Source organism: Rissa tridactyla, chromosome 3 (genome assembly GCF_028500815.1).
Source record: "Rissa tridactyla isolate bRisTri1 chromosome 3, bRisTri1.patW.cur.20221130, whole genome shotgun sequence".
Lineage (NCBI taxonomy): Eukaryota > Metazoa > Chordata > Aves > Charadriiformes > Laridae > Rissa > Rissa tridactyla.
This window is the reverse complement of record NC_071468.1, coordinates 105350230-105372029: the sequence shown is the minus strand read 5'-3', so window position 1 is coordinate 105372029 and position 21800 is coordinate 105350230. Positions and strand designations below refer to the sequence as shown.

Genomic DNA, 21800 nt, shown 5'->3' with positions numbered 1-21800 from the left:
GGGGTTTTTGTTGTGGGTTTTTTTTTTTTTTAAACTGTCTACCAAACATCAAGCTGGCCCTGCCTGTAATACTGATAAAACGTTTGGGAACTGTATCAAAGTTCTTCCATTTTGGTTGCAGTGATGATTGATGGGGTTTTAATCCTATTGGCATTTGCATCAGGTAGGAAGTGGGGAAAGCCCTTAAAATGCTCACTTGGCTTTAATACCCCTAACATCTGTTGAAGTTTTGTTCTAGTTATATATGTTCTCTGGCTGATTTCAGTGCTACAGGACTTCTTAAAGCCTCATCTTTACTCTCCCCAGCAGCTGTCATTGGGCATTGCCTCTGAGAGTTGGAGGCTCACAGAGATGACTGAGCCAGGTGCATAAATATTATTTTATACTTATGTACAATACATTATATTGAAAACATATTCTGCATTTTCATAACTTGGAGCAGATATTTTGGAAAGTATCATCTGTGATGTGATGTATATGTTTTTCTATATAGATTTAAAAAGTAATTATCATACATGTAGATGCCATGTGTGTGGTCAATATTTTGGAAGTCCGGTTGCCATGTCAACCAACTGATAATCAATTAACAGAACAGAATTACCAGCCCCATCTCATTCCATCATATTTATATCTAGCAGGACTGACGTGTAACCTGACGGTTAAATACCACTTTTCTTCTGTGAGGTGCGAAAAGTCTGCTTTTTAAACCAACAGTGCAACTTGACTTTTTAAGATTTTTATAAGTTGATGCGATGTTTAAGGAGAAAACATATTTTAAAATAATTATTTTGAGGTTCTGAGGTAAATAAAGAGCAACATAAGAAGCATTTTCATAGTCCAGTCTTAAGAACGTCCATTGGAATTTTCTCCAAAGCATACACTCAGTTCATGTATTGGTTATGAGCCTCGTTTAGACAATCAGCTCTGCTCTGCAATCACTTCAGAAAATGTTGCACTTGCTTTTATTAAATATAGATAGGAACCCTTATGTCTGTTATAATCAGCTGAAACAAGAGCATGCTTGAAACTGTAGGGCTCTTAGCATGAAAATTTCACCAGTCTTAGAAGACAGAACCAAAGAGAACACATTTTCTTGTTCTCATGTACACCATTTAAGTAAAAGAAGTCAAGATATCTTTCCTTTACTGTCTTAGCATAGCATAACAGAATGGAATTGGTAAAAACAGTGACTAATGTGTGTTATTTAACAACCTAGAAATTCTGCCTGGCGTTTGTTCCAAACCCTAAATGTAGTACCTCTCTTTCATAACCACCAAGGGAACATGGAACAGTACACCAGGTAAAACCATAAACCAAATACTGCATTCTCTTTCATGTATGCTTATTCTGAGGATCATGATGTTTACTTTAAAGATAGGACATTTTTAATAGCATTGTAGATTGATCTATTCATAGATTTTGATTACAGAATCACAGAATTACAGAATTGTAGGGGTTGGAAGAGACCTTCGGAGATCATCTAGCCCAACCCTCCTACCAAAGCAGGTTCACGTAGAGCAGGCTGGACAGGAACACATCCAGGCGGGTTTCGAATATCTCCAAAGAAGGAGACTCCACAACCTCGCTGGGCAGCCTGTTCCAGTGCTCTGCCACCCTCAAAGGAAAGAAGTTTTTCCTTATGTTCAGACAGAACTTCCTGTGTTCCAGTTTCTGCCCACTGCCCCTTGTCCTTTCACTGGGCACCACTGAAAAGTCTGGCCCCATCCTCTTGACACCCGCCATTTAGGTATTCATAAGCATTGATGAGATCCCCTCGCAGTCTTCTCTTCTCCAAGCTAAAGAGACCCAGGTCTCTCAGCCTTTCTTCATAAGAGAGATGCTCCGTTCCCTTGATCATCTTTGTAGCCCTCCACTGGACTCTCCCCAGTAGTTCCTTGTATTTCTTGAACTGAGGAGCCCAGAACTGGACACAGTACTCCAGGTGTGGCCTCACCAGGGCAGAGTGGAGGGGGAGGATGACCTCCCTCAACCTGCTGGCCATCCTCTTTTTAATGCACCTCAGGAGACCATTGGCCTTCTTGGCCACAAGGGCACATTCTTGTTCAAGTTCACTAACTTGACATCCTCTAAAAATAAGCCAAAAATTCACACCAGGTGTTTTAAAATGAAATCTACCCCTCCGGGACAAGCCAAAATACTCATTGTATATCATTACCTCTATGATCTGCAGTCCCAGGTTCATGTTGCTTTTTGAGGCTGGGTTTCATATCTCCCTCTCTGACTTCTTTCAAGGAAAACAAGCAGGTTTTTGTCCTGGCTGGGAAGGTGTGTTCATCTTTCATCTCTGCCTGAAGGGATTAAAACTAACATCTTGTAAACCCCAGAAAAATGCTTTCTTCATCATCCTGGCTGCTTAGTGTTGACAAGAGTCAGGCACTTCCCAGTATGCAGGGAAGAAGTCCAAGAACCTGTGAGCAGTCATGGCAAACAGTGAACCTACTCACTTTAGAAGCCTCAGGAGTCAGACTGAGGCGTGGAAGTCTTGGGGATGGCAGTTTCAGCAATATATATGCATTGTAGCTTGGTAGCGTTTAGGTGGTTAGCATCCAGGTGGCTAGCTTAGATGGAGCCTTAAGAAAATGTACTTAAGAAAAGGTAACCTGTTGGAATACTAAATTATCATCCTAAATCTGTGTGAGTTTCAATTAACTCCAGTAAAGCTATTACAAATGTTTGTATAACTCAATGTAAACAAATCAGAATAGACCCTTGCCTCATTTTCTGCATGCACAAAAACGCAACACACTGTTCATTTATCCATCTCATATCTCAGTTAATATCTCCATTGTACTTTGAGTCTAGATCTATATTAGTAAATGTAAAGGGAATATTCCTGAGCATAAGAAAGAAATTGTCTATGATGTTAAGTTGTCCTTGGTGTGTCTTTGGCCCATGCCAGCTATCCCATTCCCAGGCTCACGGTGGAGTTAGTTACCTGATAAGAGGGATTAATGCAGAGTTTTTGATAATGTCCACTGTCTCTTCGAAAGGAAGAGACCTACATAAACCATATTATTCAACAACTCGCAGATCGTTCCATGATAGCTGGTCTCCATGCCAGACATGACATGTCTGGGTACATCTAACTTACTAGGAAAGACACAGCCTGACGTTCCCGAGTTGAACTGGTATGTACTCAAAACACAAGCTGCTCCTTCCTCACGGGACGGTGACCAAAAATGACGCAGAAATTGTGCTTGTGAGCTAGGGGAGAATCCATCCAGGTGTTTAGCTGACTTCCTGAACACCTCCTTCAGTTCCGCAGCTTTATCTACCTTTTTCCAAAGAGATTACTTTGGGTGAAGGACTACTTGAAATATAATCACAGAAACAGAACACAAAGCTCTATACTACCTGGCTCATTTTCCATCTTCCCTGTCCCCATTAGGTGACCCTGACATGTCAATATTTGGTATGACTAACTAGTAAATATCACCATACCAAGTTATATCATGCAAAGGGCCATTCTTTCTCACTGTTGAAGTGCTTGTTCAATTTATTTTTTCCCCTGAGACTTAAGGTGACTGGAAACCAGCCATGAAGCCAAAGAGGAAGGAGGATTCTGGACTCCTGACAAAGCGTTCTTGCTCAGTCTTGCCTCTGGGTGTCTTTCTTCATCATGTTGTGTATTTTTTCCCTTTTTTTTTTTTAGTAACTTCATGGTGACAGCGTGGGCTAAGATTTTTGTAGCAATAGACATATATGCATGTTGTTTTCAAAGGAAAGATAAATCCGGTAATATAGGTAAAAATAACAAAGTAGTACTGAGGGAATACAAGTGCATACCATAAGCAAGGTACAGGGAGCGCTGCGAAACAGAAATCACCCTTTTTTTCCCGCATTCTGGCTGACAGCTGGCATCAGCCCTGCCCGCATGGCTGCCCCGGCCCGGCCGCTCCTCTTGAGGGGCGGCGGGGGCGACCGTTAACGGCCGCTAACAGCCCCAACGGCCGCGCCCCTCAGCGCCGCCTGGCGGCGGGCGGCTGGGCAGCGCCGGGCCCAGGCCGGGCAGCGGCCGCCGGGGGCCGCTGTCGCCGCTGCCGGCGACGCAACCGCTACCTGTCCGCGCTGGGCGGGCGTCCCTGCCCGCCGCCACCGGCCGCGTCCCGCGGGGGCGGCTGCCGTTGTCTCCCACCCCGCCAGCGCCTCACGCTCCCACCCCGTCGCCGTTCGGGGGGCTGGGGAAGGTCGGCCGGCAGACGATCCCATCCAGGGCCGCCTCTGCCCGCCGCGGCTGCCAAGGGGAGAGGTTTATCCACACAGTCAAAGTAAACAGGAAAGTTCAGCCGGATCGTGTTTCTCACATACACACACACACACACTCTCGCCGCCCCGCGCGTTCCAAGGGGCTCGGCGGGGAGCGCAGCGGGGAGTTTGGGCTGAGAAGAGGTTGTTTTGGGGAGGGACGTGTGTGGGAAGGGGTGGCTCTCGCCGGAGGGGTCTCGCTTTCCCAGGGAAGCACAAGGCGGCTGTCGTCCCCCCTCGCCCTCCGCCGCCCCTCGCCAGCACCTCCCCATCGCTCGGGCTGTCACCTCTTCTGAGGGAGCCGGTGGCGCTGCCTTCGCCCCCCTCCTCCGCCTCCTCACCCCACCCGGCCCCGCTGGCAGCCCTTCCAGGCAGCGCCGCGCCGAGAGCCCAGGAAGCCGCCTCGGCCCCACCCCCCCGGGACTACCCTTGCCAAGAACCGGCGAGAAAGGCGACACGCCCGCCTCTTCCACCCAGACCCCGCTCCAGCCACCTCTCTCCGCCGGCTTCCCGGTCGGGCGGGAGCAGAAAATAGCCTTCCTCTTCCCCGGCTGCTCGCCCCCGCCCCAACACCTCCCCTTCCCCGCCGCAGCTGGGCACGGAGTTCCCGGTACACAGGCGGCTTCCCCGCCCGCCCCCGGCAGCCGGGCCCCCTGCGGGGGGCGGCGGGGAGCGCGGCGGCTGCGGCCGCGGGGCCGGGGACCCGCCTGACGGGGAGCCGCGCCAAGGCCATGAATATTTCAGAGGCTCCTCAGCGCGTTTCTAATTAAAGGCTCAGGCGAGGCGCGTACCGTCCCCCCGTCCCCCCCCCCCCCGTCCCCCCCATCTTCCCGCCGCCGCCCCCTCCCACTCCACACACATACACACTTGGGACCGTCTCCTTACGTCGCAGAGAGGCTAAGGAGTGACTGAGCCCTACCCGGGAGAGCCGAGCGAGGGGGAGGGACGGGAGGGGGGGGGCGACCGGGGCGGGAGGGAGGGCGGGAAGGGGGGGGCTTGTGCAAGCAGCGACGCTCCCGAGGTTGCCAAGTGGACTTTTATTGTTTTCCACCCACTTCCAAGTCGATACTATCTGCCGTCTCATGTCCATCCTATAGCCTATATAAGCGGCTGCGCTGGGGCTGGCGGCGATGGAGTAGTTTGTGGATACGGCGGGAGCGCAGGGACGGGAGGGGGGCGGGAGGGCCAGCCGGGAAAACTTGGACTCCCCACCGCTCGCGGGCTGCTGCCGTCCGGGGAGAGACGGGGAGCGGCTCCCGGGGGGGGAAGACACCTCGGCTGCTGGGACGGAGAGACAGGTAAAAGCGGCCGGCAAGGGCCGGCAACCCTCCTTCCTCCCCCGTCTCCCTCCCCACGCCCCCACCCCTCGCTCAGTCGGGGCCACGACGGTGACAGCCCGCCAAAGTTGACGGGGGAGAGCCGCCACGGGAAGCCCCGTCCGTGGGGCGGCCGCCCCCGGCAGCCCGTGGAGGGGCGCACTCAGCCGTCCGAAGGCGAGCGGCTCCGGGGATGAGGCAGCGTCCCCCGCCGCTCCCTGCGGAGGTGGCCCTGGCCGCCCGCGCCCCTTTCCCCAGCTGGGAGGGAAGAAGGGCAGAGACGAAGGGACAGGCTGCCGTTGCCGTGCCCTGCCCCCGGACGGCTGCCCCCCGAGCCGCACACCGCCCGTACCCCCGCTCCTGCCCGCACCCCTGCAGCGCGGCGGAGGAGTGTGGGGGGAGCTCGCCCGGTGCGCAGCCGCCGCGGTCCTCCGGCAAAAAAAAACTTCGGGGAAAGTTGTCGCCCCTGGCCCCCGCTCCGCTCCTCCGCCGCGCTCCGCGGCCGGGGCGGGGCGAGGCGAGGCGGGGCGGTACGCGCCGCTGGCCCGTGGCGAGCGAGGGTCTGCTCCGCCAGCGCGCGGGGCGAGGGGGTTCCGCCGGGGACGGGCGCGGCGGCTGAGCGGGGCGCAGCGGGGCTCCCCCGGCGGCGATCACCCCCCGCAGCCCGGCGGCGGGGCCGCCGGAGCGGGCCGGGCTCCCCCCCCCGCGTTGTGTAAGCTGCGAAGCGGTCTCCGCGCATCCCTCCTGTGATGTTCCTCCCGATTTCACCCCCGCGAGTCTCCCCACCTCCGACCCACCCCCGTTTTTCTCTTCCAGTGAAATACTCCCACAGCAGCGGATCCTTCCTTTCCATCTGCTCGTGCGCCCTTCAGGTCAGACTGCAATGAGTGGACTGAGGTCTCCTGGGCTGCTGGGGCTGGTGCTCTTAATGCTCTCGGCAGGATATTGCAAAGAGAAAACTGACTCCGCTGATTTGAAGGACAGGCAAAGTCTCTTAAATCTGATCATGGAGATCATTCAGGAACTGAAGAGATACCACCTGGAGAAGGACAGTGGGGTGCAGTACTTCTCCAAGCACGACTATAACTTAGATCGAAGGGAAGTGGCTGACTACGGAGGATACCAGGATGAGCAGAGAGTTGGTAAGTCACAGTCCATGGCTTAGGAGATCTTTTCTTTTCTGTAGGGTGCCTTGGTGAATCAAACATCACATCAGGTTACTAATTTTATATCAAGAATTCACCACTCAAAATACCTGCAGATTCTCTTTGGTATCAGAAACTGACACGGAGGGCAAATTTGGAATAGAAAAACTTCATTCACATCTCAGAGTCTTTCTCTCTGGATAATGTGCTCAACTGGAAGTCTGACTTCCTTTGTGTTGGCTTTGAACAAAACCTATTAATAAGGGAAAAGACTGAAATAGGCTGAAATCAAAGAAATGAGGGATGAAAATGCTTTTTTTCCTGGAAGTTTACCACTTTCTAAAATGTGCTTGGTTTAACTGCTGCTTGGAAATGACCCTAGCAAGAATTCCCCTGCAGGACTTCAGTATGTCCGTATAGATCTCACCTCTAGAAGTCTTTCCTGCAGCTCGGCTTCATTAAACTTTAGTTAATCCCTTTTGTACTCCAGAGGTAGCACCTCTGAAATACCGGGGACCTGAAACAGAGTACTCCCCTGTCACTATAGAAGCTATGATTACTTTGGGACAACCTCTGCCATCCTCCTTCTGCTTATTTTAATGTCTCTTCTGTGACCTCCAGTGAAAGCCCAGGTTGGTTTGCCAGAGGTGCAGGGTTGCCCAGAGCAGCGTGGAAGCAGTTGTACCGAGTCACCCAGTGATGGATAGATACCGCTCAGTTTCTGTGCGTCCAGTTGAAAGTTGATTTAGCTTCTCCTGCTGCTGTGTCTAATTTGCCGTTCACTGTCACTCCCAACCCCCTACGGCGTTACTACTGCTCATTTTACCCCTCCTACTGAAAGTGACTTTCTGAATATTTTCCAGCAGATGTCTACACTCACCTTTTTCCAAACTGCCTTTCCTTTTGCTAGTATGCTATTTATTTTGCCTTTATTGATCTCATAAAGCTTCATTGTACCTTTTCTTCATTCTCATTCATATTCAAATATCCTCATGATTTGCGTTTGTTGGTGGTTGTCATGAAAATGTTACTTCTCCATCTGGGTGATTAATGAATATACAAAGGAAGACAATTTTGTTCCACTTAAGATCAGCATAGTGAGAACATTTTGTTTTATAAATGGTGAAAAGTTAAGGAGGGCAGACTAAGCAGGGAACCCTGATCTGCACAACTCTAAATCTCCATGTGGAACATGGGCACAGTTGTTGGCCACCCTACATCAGCATATTGGTGCAAAACATCTGATTTGTGCTGAACAGTTATCTATGTAAATAAGAAACCTACTTCAGAGCAGATTAGTTGGTTGTGGTGTCATTGGCTCCTAAGCAGGATTTTTCATTCTGTTATTATAATGGAGTTATTCCCAGCAACTCTGAAAAGGAACTACTGCTTAGAGTCTTTCATCTCAGTTTTGGCATCACTTTCCCAGTGAGCTTGTCCCACGGGAAATTTCTGAGTGAAGCATGTGTGTTTTTAATGCTCTTCATGACATAATTAGGTCAAATATGATAAGGTCAATTTTACTTACACTGACTAAAGTTAGAAGTAAATGAAGAATGACTTTCGAGAAGTGTCTAACCTCGCAAGTGAATCAGATCTGGATGGAAATGCTCTTTGCTTTATATCTGATAAGAGGTGCCAGGGGAATGAAAAAGGCTGCTCAGGCATTTATGGTCAAATAAATAAAGCACCATGTAGTGTATCATACACAATCAGCACTAAGCTATCAGCATAGAGTTCGTAACGGAAAGCAATCAAAGATAGCTGTAAATCAGAAAGACACAAGCAAGGGTTAGGGCTGAAATGGATTTCAGTAAACCAGTTTCATTTTGCCATCTGCTGAACACAAAACGCAAGGCGGTAAACCACAAACACAGGGAGCCAGAAGAGAGCAATTTGCTTGGGATCATTTCCTGTGAATTTTATTTACTGCTGGGGTGTGGGGGGGGAAAGATTCCTGTAAGGCGATCAATCCAGTTTCACGATTACAGCAGGACAGTGCTTGTACAAACATATCTGTGACAAAAGAGTGGATACATTTGCATAAGAGAATTAGAAGACACAAACCCAAACTTGAATATGTCTTTGGGTCTTTACCGTTAGCGGAATATGCCATTTCTGAGCAACCATGAACTAAAATTTCTGGAAGAATTTAAATCTAGGTGAACTTGATAATGTAATTTATAGAGAGCTAAAATCTGACTCTTAGTTAATTGTCATCATCATTAATGACTGCACACCTAAGAGACATTACTTGTTTCATCACCACAGTGTGTTTCACAGTGCATTCTGCAGTGGCTTCTTATGTAAAACAAATGCTTGCAATTTGGCCTACTGTATGCAAAGGACTTTTGATCTCTGTGCATCTGTCAGGACGTAGTGGTGATGTTTGCTGGACAGAGTTTTCCTTATACTATGTTTGACAAGCATAGCTCCAGTGCCGCAGAATGACTGTTCTTTTTTCTGCCCAACAGAAATAGTTCCCAGAGATCTGAGGATGAAAGACAAGTTCTTAAAGCATTTAACAGGTATGTTTTAATTTTGCATTGGTATCCACCATTTCACATACATACCATAAGCTGCACTGCTCTTCCTGTGAGCTGCGCTGATTCATAACTTTTTTTTTTTTTAATATTTCAGGTCCACTCTACTTTAGCCCAAAATGTAGTAAACACTTTCATCGGCTTTATCACAATACAAGGGACTGCACCATCCCAGCATGTAAGTGCCAAAACCAGAGACTTGCATAAAACTACAGAAAACTCTAAAATTTAGTAGCTCTATGAGGTACCAGTAGTGGTACAATGTTAGAATATGTTCCTTGCAATGAAGAATTTGGAGTGCTCTATAATGTACTAAGTATGTTTTACAGCGTTGCTAGATCAGCATCAGCATTACAGCGAGGAAAATGAAAACACAACCTTTTCACTGCAAATAGCCTGTGTAGAACGGCTGTAAACGCTGCTTCCTTAGGTACTGATGTATATGCCTCTTTGGTTCCAAACCAAAGGTGTTTGCTTTTCATAGGGACACATGACTCCTTTCACGAACCTCTCATGTTTCATTTCTAGTGCTGCAAATCCAAGGTAGGATCAGAAATCCAGGTGGGGCTGTTTCCTTTTCATTGATTATTTATGTAGAACATATTTTGGCTGTTCAGCTACCAGTCTACCAGTGGTGTTGACAGTGAATCTTTGTAGCCCTTGTCTTCAGTGAATTACTGAAGTGTAACTTCCTAAGGCTTAGTGAAAAAAAAAAAAATGCCAATGGACACAAGTAAGAAAATTCAGCTTATGATACCTCATCAGTCTTAGCGGCACAGAGAATAAGAAAAAATAAAATCAAACATTGACACTTATCAGTCAGTAGATGCGCTCCAGATTCATACTGAGGTGGACCTGTTGAGTAAGCAGATGCTATTTTAGTTCAGCCGTTTCAGAATGGAAGCACACTTTATTTTACTTGTCTGAGGTCAACCAGTTGGGGCGGTAGCAGAGCTGGGAATAGAAACAAGAGTTACAGATTCCAAGTTTCAAGTATTAATAAATATTTCAGCCCAATATATTTTAAAGGCATATTTGGTAAGAATTGCAGACTTTTTCCCTATTTGTAAGGCTTCAGATTAGGAATACCTTCAAAAGACAAGGATTTATAGATAATGGCTAACCAGATCACATTCCGTTTACGTGGACGGAGATGGAAGCTGTTTGTAACTAGTCTGTTTTGAACAAGCAAATTACCTTTTTCATAAGGATCACACCACCAACATCATTTGACTCAGCACTAATGACTACTCCAAGCTGTGAAGCTAAAAACTAGTTGGTGTTACAGTCTGCATTAGCCTTTTCCTCCTGACAGGTGACATACCCACCAACATAATGTCTGGATAATGGAGGATAATTAGTATGAATGGCAATTATAACATATATATGCTGTGAGTTAGGGATTGTAACATTGCATCTCTAGGAAACATTAGATGTAGTTTCTCATTAATGAAATAACACCTAACGAAAAGCAACATCAGTCACTGGACTGGACTGACTAGCATCTCCTTAAAGTAACTTTCTTCTAGGAAAATGAGGTAAACAACCCGCTTCATTTCTTCATGCCTAGCATGAAGAATTCATGCCCTGATTTCAGGTAATAATGTTCATTCTATGTAGAAATTCAAAGGCCAAACAACGAAGAAATTAAAAGAATCTGTGATGCTGCAACATGGGGGTAGTCAGTGCAAAAGCATTTAGTTGGCATACCTTCTAGTACTTTGTAAACCATTGGCACCTAAAAAGTATTTTGCTCTGCTCTCTGTTCATAACCAACTTGCACAAAATTTGCTTTCAGTTTGCCATGTTAAAATCTTGATTAATTTTGTAGTTTTGCATTGGTTCTGACCCTTATTATGAATGCAGAAGGTACCTAAAATAAGAACTACTAACAATAGGACCACTGTAGAAAAAACAATTTTACTAGTTTTAAGATGAAACTTGATACAGTTATGAAGTAATTTGTATGATGTGGTCACCTACTCAGGCTGGACTTAACATTCCTATGACTAGGAGATGTTACTTGTCTAATTTCACAGTTTTTCCAGGAAGAAAATTTATTGGAGTTGCGTTACTGAAGTTGATAGACTTGCTCACTGAGGGCTGCATTTCAAAGATGGATGAGCGCTACTTATTCTTCCTCTAGTATGGAAATACTACAGCCACATGTTTAGATCCCACATTTAAGCACAGACACAGATGTACACACTTTTCACACATACATACACTCCCAGCACATTCATGCCATTTGTTTAGATAGCACATATGCAGAAATCAGTTGCATAGAGTTACACATGCCATTAGGCGAGACTCTCAGTTACAGAATTTTTACACGCTCCATTTCTAAGTCTAAGGAGCTGATTTCTGTTGCTAACTAAGGCGTTCACTGAACTTCGTTACGACAATAATTTGCACACTGTTACCAATTTTGATTTTTAAAAGCAGAAGTGGTTGCTTTAGTAATCTGTGCTCTTTTTTCATGACAGACTATAAAAGATGTGCCAGGCTTCTTACTCGGTTGGCAGTAAGCCCAATGTGCATGGAAGGATAAAGGTAAGCTTTTTCATAGCGGTAATGACATTCTACTGCATAGCAAAGCAGTGGATTTTGTGTTTTGTACATGAAAATTCATGGGAGGGTAGTAGCAGTTGTCCTTTCACTAAGGTATTCCCCTTTCAGAGTACTTATTCCCCTTGAAGTAACTGGCTTAATCTGGCAAATATTGGTGATAAATAAAGGGTACCCCCTACTGGAAGTCGTTATATAAAAGTCCATCTGCATCAGCTGTGAATTATTCATAGAAGCAGACAGTTAGCAGATAGTGAATTTGTTGTAGAAAAAAACCGACAACAGCTGTAGCTTATTTTTCAAGAGTTGACTCAGAACACAATCGCCTGTATTGGCAGCAGCAGCCCTTTGATGTGTGCAGCTGTGGATCTATGGTGTACGTTTTAGTATGAGTTAATATATACATAGCTACACACATGAAAGCTTTATAAATGCAGATAGGTTGCAGGTGCTTTTATAGCAATTCCATTAAAACGTATTATTAGTAGCATTGATAAACTAACTTTAAACTACTGGGATTTCCTGGGATTTTCATTGTGTTCACCTCTCATGTCTATGGGTTTATTCCCTCCCTTTTTGCCTAGATGTACCTCTAATTCCCACAAATACTTTGGGAATTTCACCATGCACCAAAATAAAAACAAAAAAACAAACCAACCAACCAAAAAAGTACTTCCAAACTATCTGTATTTCTAGAAAACTGACAACATGAGAATACAAAAGGACTAATTTACATTCTGTCCTCAGCCTTTACCTGAGACAAATAGTGTGACCTCTGACAAAGGGATAAATAATAACCCATATGGATTTGTTAGTCAGAAATGCTGTCAAACCAAGACATTTTAACTCGGTGATAAAATACACATCTTGTGGAGAGAATCAGTGAGAAAAAGCAATAAATATTAAGCATCTTAGTTTATTTTTTGAAAGCATTGACACTATTTTGCATGGCGTTCTCACAAGTAAGGTAGGGAAATGTGATCAAGATGAATGTAAAAATGGCTGGAAAAAACAAGCAAGTAAGTTATTAGTTCTTCACTATCAAACTGGAAAAATGTATTGATCAGAGTCACACTGCTTCATTTTGGGTATGGTATTGTTCAATATTTTCATTAATAACTTGAGTGTTAGAGGACAGTATATTTATGGATGACTGTAGGAGAAGCAATCATGATAGAGTACAATCTTGAAACTGAAAACAATCTTGGAAAATCAGCTGAATAGTCTAAAAATAGGAAAAAATTTTAAGGCAAGAGCAGAATTATGAAGTCATGCAGGACTAATCAACTGCAGAAATATATGGCAAGTTGTGAATAACTAGTCAGATAGTTCTGTAGAAAACATAGGGGCTGTAGTGGATCAGAAACTGAGCATGTCAACCATGTCACACTTGAAAATAGACAAAAACCATACTGGAATTTATAAATAGAAACATTGTTTATAAAGCACCTGAAATAATCACTGTTGCTGGAATACTGTATTTAATTAAGGACACCACGAAGATATATCGGTGCTTCTTTTAAGAGTCCAAAGAAGAGCAACATGGATGACCAGAGACCTAGAAAACTCATTTTATGAGAACAGCTGAAAGGAATTGGGATTATTTAATCTAAAGAAAAGACAACTGCACAAAACCATGATAGAGCTATTCAATGCTAGCCAAAAAAAGTGGCTACAAGCCATTCTCTCTATCCAGTGTAGATAAATAAGACATAATTTGTTTAACTTTGCAAGAAGAGAGGATTCCAGCTAGACATTAGAAAAGACTTTTCTAATAGCAAGGGCAGAAGTAATATATTAAATCATTAGATATAATTCAGCAGCCTGACTTTATGCTAAATTCCTCAACATTTCTTAAGTATTTTCCATCTGACTTCCTAAAATAAACCTAAACTAGCCCAGCTTCAAAACAGAATGTTTCTAATGCCCAATAACTATTACATTTCTTGCTGTCTTAATTTGAAACATGCAGCCATGGGAATCATGGAAACAATTGCATATAGTATTAGGGTAAATAAAAGTAAATAGGTAAATCTTTTGATCTAACTAGGAGAAATGCCAAGGATTCAACCTGCCAATTACAAAATCCAGAAAGCAAGGAACAAATTAGCTATTAGATGATATTCATAGATGAATAATGTTATTACCAATACTAATAAGCAGATGCATCATAGTACAGAATTCTTTTCTCCCTTTCCTTAGAAAGTTTTTTCTGTATCTTTACACCCAGTCACATAAACACAAACTCATCATATGAAGGAACAGTAACTTATGTAGTTCACATCTCAAGCTGGGAGTCTATTTTAAAAAAGTCCATCTCATTTTGCCAAACAACTCCTTTGCTCAACTGGGAGGCGTGCTTCAACGTGAGTAACAAGCCTCAACTTCCATTATTTTCCACACAGATACAAATCATTATCAGCACTCTTAAAAAGCCTCCACTAATAGAACAGTAGACTATTCTCTACCATATATGCCTTGAGATCCACAGGTGTCTCCATAAAGCATCCTTCCTCCTCAAAGCTTCCCCACTGCATCAGCTTAATTTGGGTGGGTAAGACATCCCCTTTCATAGAACAGGCTTTATTTGTTTTCATCATTTTATGAACTGCGCCGGAGAAAAATGGGTTCTTTTTGTATTTTTCCACTTATCAAATCATCCTTTTTCTCCACAGTGTATAGTTATCATTGGTACAAGGTGTTTTCAAGAAGTTGTAAAGTTTTGAACATAGTACCACTTACACATAGCAAAACAAGAATTCAAAGCCATTTCTTACTTCAGATGGCTCTCTAGTGTACCAAGAGTTTATTTAGGCAATAGGTAAACATTCCTGGTTTCTGCCATAAGGCTATTAGTATCCATTCTGAAGCTCAGACTAACTCCTGAATATTGGATAACAAAAATTTCTTATGTGATACTACTCTGCAAAGGTCTAAATTCACAAGCAGAATTTGACCATTTATATTAACTGTAATGAAAAATACATTTTAAAAAAATCTTTTTACACTCATATTATAAACTAGTAAAATAACACATTCTTAATTATTGACACATATACTTTTATTTTCCCCAACAAATCATATTTTCTGTTTTGGTTGGTAGCTGATTTTTTTTCACTGGAGGCTTGTGAGTGGGCTGGGCTATAGCTGAATTTTTGCTCTTTGATACTTTGGCAAACTAATGGTTTTGTTGCATTTTTCAGATCCATGGGCATCCGTCTATGTTTAGAGATCAATTTGGGGAGAAAGAAAAAAAAAAAAGGGATAGATTTTGTCTTTATTTGTACTTAAAATGCATTTTGGACTATCAGAGCTTTAAAGCACACAAGACATTGAAACTGTGTTAAGAACAAACAAGAGAATAAGATTCAAAACCAGGAATTAGGCATCTATGACCATCACAGAATATACCTAACCGGGGGGTGTGTGTGCGTGATACAATGTGTTTATAGAGACTTCATTCACTTTTTCTCATATGTACACTTTATTACACATACGTAACTGGGCTCCCTCTTCTCTTTTTTTAGTGTATGCTCACATTTTGCCTGTCTCACAGATACAAGCAGCGCAGGGCCCCAGTAATAGCCCTCTTACTTGTTGAGATCACAGGAGCGATGCCAGAGCAGCATATTTATATTACCCCATCACTCAGTACTCCTTTTTTTTTCTCCAGTCAGCAACCCAGGCCATGTTCCCTGGTTGCCACCAGTACCATCTCTGACTAGTTTTATTCTGTAGCACCTTCTCCTCCTTGTGTTCAACACAGCTATGCTAGAGTCCTGTCTCTGATGTTCTTTTTGTCCTGTCCTTCAGCCTCGTTTCTCTCCCAGTTTCCCACTAGTCCCCCTACTCCATGCTTGCTTTGCTCCACTCCATGCAGATACATCCAACAACCGTTACGTTGTCCGTATCTGTAGCAGGTAAAGAATGTCAGGAACAAGATTCCTGAAGTCTTTACTTCAAGTTCCCAATTCAGATCTTGTGACAGACGGTGATGAATCTGAAAAAGAAAATCCGGCCTCTTTGACAGCGTTTGTTACAATCACTTTGGCTACAGTCACACAGATTTTACTGCTTTTGTTTGAAAACTGCAGGTGCTACTGCTGGTTCCCTCCCTTTCCCATTACCTGCTCTTTAAGTGTTTGCTAGAGACCAACACTGATCTCGTAATGTATGCTTCAAACCTCCTTGTACCACAAGGAGTAGTTCAAGGACTAAGGACTGCATGATTACAGACTTCTGTTTTAAAGAATTCTCTTAATTACTGTACTGACAAGTATTTATGTATTTTTAAGTTTCTACAGTTATTTCCAATGAAGGACACAAACAGTTTTATACTAATAAATAAGAGACAAGTGCAAGTAGTAGGAATCTCAGGCTAAGCACAGAAAATGCTTATAGAATATAAGTGTATTAAAAATAATCTACCAGTAGCTTGTTTCCTAGAGAAGCAGATATAATTAACAATATGTAAAGGAAAAGCAACAGAAACAGGATTTCTTGCTTGAAGCACATGATAGGGCAAGAATAAAAATACATACCTAAGAAGGTCAAAGTTTCTTTATAAAATTCCTAATAAGCTAAAGCACACTGATAACTGGAATTTCCTTAGGAAGTCAGAAAAATCTGTGTAAACTCCTCAAGATGTATTGACCATACTAGTCATATATGTTAAAAAAGCTGAAAATACAAGATGAACTTGGAAACTTTAAATACATGAAGAGAAAACTGAAATACCACACTAAATACCCCATTCCTGTACACCATATTATATATCCACTATTTAAAACTATTCTTAAACCAGAATAATGATTGGGCTTTTAAGTTTTGCAACAATGGAAACAACAGCCCTTAATTGCTTTCTTACTTGCACAGTTTCTTATTCAGACTGAGTGCACTCAAGAAACGTCAGACACTTTAATTTCATAGTGAAGGTGGAATTAAGATGTGGGTTTTGCATATTATTCAGTGAAGGCAGACCCTTTTTTTCCTAGAAATTGTAGCTTGATCCATCATATACAACTTTCAATCACCTCTACTTGGTGACAAGAAGTAGCTCCCAAGGTAACTAATTTAAGACATTTATCAGAACTTTGAATTAAATAGGCAGCCAATGTACATGGTTACTACTGTGGCATAGTCCAATTCTATTAAGAGGCAGTTCAGAGTTTGCCTTACTGTGGGGTCTCTGTGGCCAACACCAGGTGTAACATTAAGAACTTGATCATCTTCAATGCATGCGTCTCTGTGATCTGATACTCACATTAGAGCAGACTTCCACCTGGGTGTTCACACGAGTTCAGTTCAAGTATTGCTGATTGGATTTCTCTTCTGTTTTAGTCTTTTTTTTTTTTTTTTCCTTTGCATTAGCAAAGGAGAACTAAGAATCGAATGAAAGTGGAGAAAGAAGTTGTACAGCTACCTATGTTCTCAACAAACTGTAGTCAAATAGTATTCAGTATCTCCACTAAGACTACCTGCCATCCTCAGCTAAATTCTAGTCTAATTTTCCTGGACTGATGCATATGATGTAGACTATGTGAAATAAAGAAAGTACAACAGATTGACCGGTGCTAAAAATCTCAGGCCTTTTCAAAGGTTTCTGAAAACAGTTTAGCTGAGCACTGGGAATGTAAGACCCATAGCTTTTGATCAGATAACCATACAAAAGACAAATGAGCATCCTATCCACTTCCAGTTTTTCACCCTCAGTGAGCTGCATATTCCCATTAGTATTAGTAATGAAAAAACTATTTATTAAATTCTCAGTGTTTAACTTGTCAGTTGTACCACACACTGATCAAACCAAAGGCACGTTAATATGTTTTTAAACATCACAGCTTAAATAGGGTACAGTATGGGCACACATACAGAAAATAAGCTAGATGAAAATGCAAGATAAGGAAAATTTACGTCAGTTTCCCCTCTAAGGAAGGCTATTTAAAAAAAAAAATTAAAAAGTATTTGTCCTATCTGCAAAGCCAGAAAAAAAACTAAATTACATTAAGCTTTTCTGTAACATTATTACATTTCCTAATAGCTTTAAAAAAATAGCAAAACTAAATACGTTTAAATACTACTAACAAGTATTTCTGTATGCACCGATAGCTTGATTTCCAATGGATTATGTCGAGTCTGACTGACTTTGCATTCAAATGATCCCATTACAAATTATACTTAAGCAGTAGAAAATGCAGAGAACCTCAAAATATCAGAGTATTCCCATTGCTCGTGGGGAAGACAGTTAAATTTGTTCAGACAGACAATACGAAAAGTTTTAACTGTGAAAAATGACATCAGAAGAAATCTAGTATCAGAGAACTACTGTTTTTTATCTCCCACGTGGACTTTTGGTGTCTGAGAAACACAAGCTTCTTATGCATCTGTTCATGTAAAAGCAGTTTTTCACCCGTGCAGTTCCTATTGACTAATAAGACATAGTGCATTTTTTACTTCAAAATAAGGGCATTAACAGGTTGTCTTAGAAACATATGAAACTGGGCAGACAGACTTGCAGCATTCAATGCTAGACAGGTGACCTGTCTAGAAAATGTGGTTGCAGAAAACGAACTCAGAAGTTACTGGAGAGAGGATGGATTTCTAGATACGTATGCACAGAGATGGTTACATTACATTTTCCCAGAAGGCTTAAAGGGTTGTGGAAACCTTCACTGTTCAACCTTTGAATTAACGTATCTAGAGTGCAGGCAATATACTTACATAAGCAATGTGGAAACTTACAGTTTTGTATCGGTGTTTTTGACACCAGTGTCATAGAAATGGTTTTGATTTCATTCCAAGAAACTATTCTGGGAAGAGTTACTAGAACGGGTAGCAAGTTGAACCACTGCAGTTCCTAGTCAGTTTGTGTTGCCTCAGCGTTTGCACATCCCCGGGGCTATATTTATATGACCGGATCTCAGAAAGTTACTTCTATTTGTTTCTTGTTTATACGAGTTCAAATTTCTTCACAAATGTGCCCAATGAAACATCAAATCCTTCCTAGATCCTTTGAACCCTACCTTGACAGATTTATGTTACTGGACATTGTATCAACACCTTCCTGACACCAAGACATGAAGACAGAATTTCGCAATCTGTTAATACTGTCCTTGAGGTTCACTCACTTTTTGACTTCACAGCTGCACCCAAGGGAACAGGCTAAATGTAACTGTGAGCACATTTTGAATAGGTAGAACTGTATTTTCCAAATTTCTCTGCCTAACAGGAACCAGCACAAAAAGGGACACTTTCCAAAATTTCAGCCTTGATTAACAAACAAAACAGTAATTTAGCAGTCAGGCTGATATGAACATGAACTAAACTGAGCTAACTCGGAAATGCACTATTAGATCTTTCCAAAGTTACCACTGAATTCTCCAGTTTTATTTACTATTTTCAATATGACAAATACATTCTTGAACACGTGTACGTGAGTATAAAAATGATGAAAGGCAATTTTCTTCTTTCTTTTAATCCACCAGATGTTATTACCATGAAAAGAAACACCAAGAACCAAGAGAAGTGCCTTGGAAACCAACAGGGAAATAGAACTTAGTACCTTTATAACATATTCCATTGTGAACAAGAGATTTATTTTTGCAGATTAACAGATTACTTCCCATAATTCTTTTAACATGCGTTTTGTATGTTGTCAACAGTTTGCAGATTGACATTCTTTACAGTAGCATAACTGCCAGTAGTACTTAATGCTCCATACTTAAAAACACACTTTACAACTGATGTGTAATGCTGCCAAAAATTATGTAAACACAAATATTTCACCAAGAGAATTGATGTTCTATTGCTTAATTCTACAGTTTTAAGGAATGTTTGTTTGTATATCTAGAACTACTAAAGATCTGCTCCACAGTAGTTGTGGTCACTTGATATCCTTCACGCTTATGCAATTTTTTAAAAGTTTGGTTAAAACAGACTTGCATTGGGGTCACATTGTACCCTAGGAGTACAAATTGCATGACAAACAGGAACGTAATTCCAAGTAGACATATTTTTTGGGACAGTGGAGCATGGATTTTGTACACAAACACAAGCTGCCATTAATTTACTTTATATAATAAATGTATAAAACATTCCAGCGAACGTGCAATATGTAAATACTGTAAATAACAAGCGTAAGTAATAAAGTGTTTGGTATTAAGTTGTTCTCAGTTTGCTTTCTGTTCACTGAATCCAGATAAACAAGATATCTCCCGGTAGCTACTATCATTTATGCACACTCAAACCTCTTTCCAAAATAAGAGTTCACTGGAGTAAGCAAGCTACACCCACCTGAGAAAAATCCAGGAATTTGGACGCTCTATGGATTTGTGAGGACGGACAGATCTGTGTGTTCCAATCCTACAAACTGCCCCGACCACAAGGCTGCTCCAATTCTCTAAAGCGTTATAAATTTGAATCTTTTTTATGACAAACGGTTGTTTCTGTTTGTTTGGGTTTTATTTTCTTTTCCAAAAAAAAAAAAAAAAAAAAACTGCAGTCTGTTCATGAAACTGCAAGGCAATATAGTCAGTAAGTGTCCAATTAATCATTTTAGTATCATAACATTTTTAAGGAGTCAGTGAACAATTACACAAGAAACCTTGATACACATTTCCCTTTCTTCCTTAAATCAGATATTAAATTCAGTTGTCATAATAAAATGGCTCAAATAGGAAGAAAACTTTTGTGTGTGATCTATAGATGAAGCTCAGGTACTGGCATTTAGCTTCCATTTTATCCTCAATTCAAACCACAAAACGTAAAAACAAGACCAAACACAGCCCTCCCCACCCTGAGAAATAGCTAGAAGATGGGATTCTTGAAATTCACACTTAAGAGCCTTCAGTATCTAGCTCTTTAGAAGAAAAAAATGGCAAAGGTACGAAATCCCATCCTAGAACATGGCTGTATTTAATAAGGGAGAAGGACGTATTTTGCATTTGCCTTCAGTGATGACTAAATGCTAAAGTTTCATTTCTCAATGGAAGTAATGCACGCGTACTGAAAAACTGGTAAAAGAATCTACTGCTACAGGATTCACTTAACTCCTCATCCGTAGTAAACGTGGGTGCAACTCTCTGCTTCTCTGTGGTTCCACTGACTGAAATCACATTGCAGCATTTTAATTAACATGGGAGTCTGAATTAGTATACGTGTTTCTTTTTGTAGTAGGACACCTGAAATCTGGTTAGGTGAAAACTTTATAGAAAATTTCCTTGTAAAAGGAAAATAGTAATTTATTTAATGACTTAATAAATAAATATAAATAAATCAATCCCATGGAAGTCTTCTCTAGATTTAGCAGAAGATTTGACAGAAGATACAACTAGACCACAGCAGATTTTTTTTAATTTAATCTTACGTATAAGCTTACTACCTAAACTAAAACAAGCCGTGGGGCGGGAGAGGGGGAAGGAGTCATCAGTTCTGTGTTTTTTCATTCAACATTACCATTTTTCATGAGTGGTATTTTAAACCTGTAAGAGCTTAGTCATCCATATGATACACGACTTGTGTATTAACCCAAAGAACGGTACCATGCAACTGTCCCTCCTGAAGGCAATTCCTGTATTCTTGTATTGTACGAATTCTTTTAAATTACCATGGTGCTCTCCTTCACCTCCTCCAAAAGAAACCCAACTAAGGATAAAATTAATCAATCCGCTTTTTCGTCCCAGTAGAGCTGGTTAGTTACTCAGACAAGAGATTACTTGCTGAAAATACACCCCAAGGCTGAAACTTTTAAAATCCAAACTGAATTTAACACAAATAGTTTTGACTTAGTATCACTTTAGAGGAAGATTCCCAAGCCTAGTCAAGGTGAACAACCATACCCTTTTACCTCCTTTCTGTTACCCCGGCAGCTCAAAGATAAAGATTTAAGACTTTTAAAATCTTAACTTTAATATGTAGGAAACTATAGGTTCAATTCCTACTCAGCCATGAATGGGAAAGCACAA

General features: G+C 42.0%; 1 protein-coding gene across 1 annotated transcript; it reads left to right on the top strand.

Annotated features, from left to right (window-relative positions):
- The first annotated feature begins 5473 nt into the window (after positions 1-5473).
- Positions 5474-19617, top strand: ALKAL2 (ALK and LTK ligand 2). Its single transcript, XM_054194537.1, has 6 exons — positions 5474-5564; positions 6399-6724; positions 9202-9255; positions 9368-9448; positions 11757-11823; positions 19323-19617. Exons 2-5 carry the CDS (start codon positions 6466-6468, stop codon positions 11819-11821), a joined length of 459 nt encoding a protein of 152 aa, XP_054050512.1. The 5' UTR covers positions 5474-5564; positions 6399-6465; the 3' UTR covers positions 11822-11823; positions 19323-19617.
- Positions 19618-21800: the final 2183 nt, after the last annotated feature.